This window comes from Diospyros lotus, chromosome 2 (assembly GCF_014633365.1).
Source record: "Diospyros lotus cultivar Yz01 chromosome 2, ASM1463336v1, whole genome shotgun sequence".
NCBI lineage: Eukaryota > Viridiplantae > Streptophyta > Magnoliopsida > Ericales > Ebenaceae > Diospyros > Diospyros lotus.
In genome coordinates this window covers 1,314,515-1,317,159 of record NC_068339.1, presented here as the reverse complement: position 1 = coordinate 1,317,159, position 2,645 = coordinate 1,314,515, and the positions used below count along the sequence as shown (strand labels likewise).

Here is a 2,645-nt window from a genome sequence, read left to right as displayed (position 1 = left end):
AAGCTTCCATTAACTTTCGGGAAGTCTCCTATAATGATTTGATTTTGCAGCCTAAATGGTAGCTGCATTTTAGTTGTACTGAAAATCGTTTCCGATTTCATTTCTTTCGATACCATAAATCATGCCTCAAATTACTTATCAAATCTATATCATTTTCCTTTGGCATCTCGGCTCCAGGGCACTCTCTGCAGTCGATTCGGTCATTCATACGGTAATAAATTATCCTTATGCCCTCAATTTATCTGAAATTCCATTTTTGCCCTCAAGAAAATTACTCCTGAGTCCTTTTTAAATTCTTGGGTATTACATACATGGATAGTTATCTTTTGTCAAATGGCTTTGAAAAGTGCCTATATGAGCATTCTGTGTATATCAAGGAATGAGGTAACAATGAGTTTGTGATCTTATGTGTGTATGTTGATGATCTACTATTTATAGGGAATAGTGAAAGGTTATTTACACAATTTAAACAAGATATGTTCTAGGAGTTTGACATGACAAACAATGGTCTAATGACCTATTTTCTGGGCATTCAAGTGCAACAAAATTCAAATGGAATATCTTTATCACAAGAAAAGTATAGTCGAGAGCTTCTTGAAAAGTTTGGGATGGGCAATTGTGGTGTGGTTACTACTCCAGTGATGCCTAATCATCAGTTATCCATAGAAGAAGATGGAGCAGAAGTTGATGCAACACAATACAAAAGGCTGATTGGAAGTTTGAGATATCTCACAATGACGAGGCCAGACATTGAATATGGAGTACGTCTCTTGAGTCGATATATGGAGGCACCAAAGAAGTCTCATTGGCAAGCAACCAAAAGAATTCTGAGGTATGTGAAAGGAACTCTGACCATGGGATTGCATTATGTCTGTGGTGTAAAATTTAAATTAATTGGATACTCAGATAGTGAGTGGGGCAGAGATCCATTGGAGAGGAAGAGTACTACTGGATATGTATTTTTTGGTGGATCAGCAGCCTTCTCTTGGACGTCAAATAAGCAAAGTATTATAGCCTTATCCTCATGTGATGCAGAATACGTGGCTTTAGCATCTACAGTTTGTGAAGCCATTTGGCTGAAAAACTTGCTCATTGCCCTCAAACATCCATAGGACTCAACAGTTATCTATGTGGATAGTATGTCTGCAATAAAATTAGCTAAGAACTCAATTCAACATGGGAGAAGTAAGCATATTGATACCAAATTTCACTTCATTAGAGAGCATGTTAAGCAAGGAACAGTTACATTGGAGCATTGTCATACACTTGAGCAAGTAGCTAATATATTCACCAAGCCTTTGTCCTTCAAGAGTTTCTCTAAGCTACGAGATATGTTGGGGGTACGAGATATTCATAAGTTAAGTGGAGGAAGCAGAACTAGTTTGAAGAAAGGTGTTGGAGATAACAAACTAGTTGTTGAGTCAGATGGTGTTTGAATAAGTCCATGGCCTATACCAGAAAGGAGCTAGTGATCACTTGCTGTTTTCTAAGAGATTAGTTAAGTAGTTAAACGTATTTGTTGATTTTCTTGTTAATAAGTATGTAATCCCTTATATAAGGTAGTGCGTGTAAGTCAAGTTGAATAAGAAAAAAGGTTATCACTTACAGTTTGAATGATCTATTTAGTACCTATTTGAGTCCTTGTTATTCTCCTTCTTCTATAGTCAACTTGAATCCAACACAAACAATATCATCCAATACAAGAATTTTGGGATTTAGCGACGGAATATTTCCGTCGCTAAATCCAAAAATCCGTCGCAAAATGTCTTTAGCGACGGACATTTTCAGTCGCTAAAGTCTGCGTCGCTAATTTTTTTTTGCGACGAATCCGTCGCTATATTAGCGACGTCTTAGTGACGGAAATATTTCCGTCGCTAAGTTTATTTTTTAAAAAATTGCGACGAAAAATTTCGTTGCAATATTTTAAAAAAAAAAATAAAAAAATTCTTATTTTTTTATTAGCGACAGAAAATTCCGTCACTATTATTTTAAAAAATAAAATATTTAAAATATAGCGACGGAATATTTCTGTCGCTAAGAAAAAATAAGAATTTTTTATTTTTTTTTTAAAAGTGCGACGGAAATATTCCGTCGTAATTTTTTTTAAAAAAAATAAGAAATTATTTTTTTATTAGCAACGGAATATTCTGTCGCTATTATTTTAAAAAATAAAATATTTAAATATAGAGACGGAATATTCCGTCGCTAATAAAAAAAGAATTTTTTTATTTTTTTTAAAAATATTGCGACGAAAAATTCCGTCGCAATTTTTAAAAAAAAATAAGAAATCCTTTTCTTTTATTAACGACGGAATATTCCGTTGCTATTATTTTAAAAAAATAAAATATTTAAAATATTTATAAAAAATAAGATTTTTTTATTTTTCTTAAAAATATTGCGACGGAAAATTCCGTCGCAATTTTAAAAAAAAATAAGAAATTCTTTTTAATTAGCGACGGAATATTCCGTCACTATATTTTAGAATTTTTTTATTAGAATAATTTTCGAGAAGGAATTTATAATATTTTAAATTTTTTAACTAAATTAATTATAACGACGAAAATTTTCCATCGCTATTAGTTTAAAATTTTTTATTCAATTAATATAGCGACAGAATTTTCCATCACTAGTAGTTTTAGAATTTT

General features: G+C 32.0%; 1 protein-coding gene across 1 annotated transcript; it reads left to right on the top strand.

Moving 5' to 3' along the window:
- Positions 1-494: 494 nt before the first annotated feature.
- On the top strand, positions 495-1,112 carry LOC127794090 (secreted RxLR effector protein 161-like). The gene has a single exon (XM_052324981.1). It carries the CDS (start codon positions 495-497, stop codon positions 1,110-1,112), a length of 618 nt encoding a protein of 205 aa, XP_052180941.1.
- Positions 1,113-2,645: the final 1,533 nt, after the last annotated feature.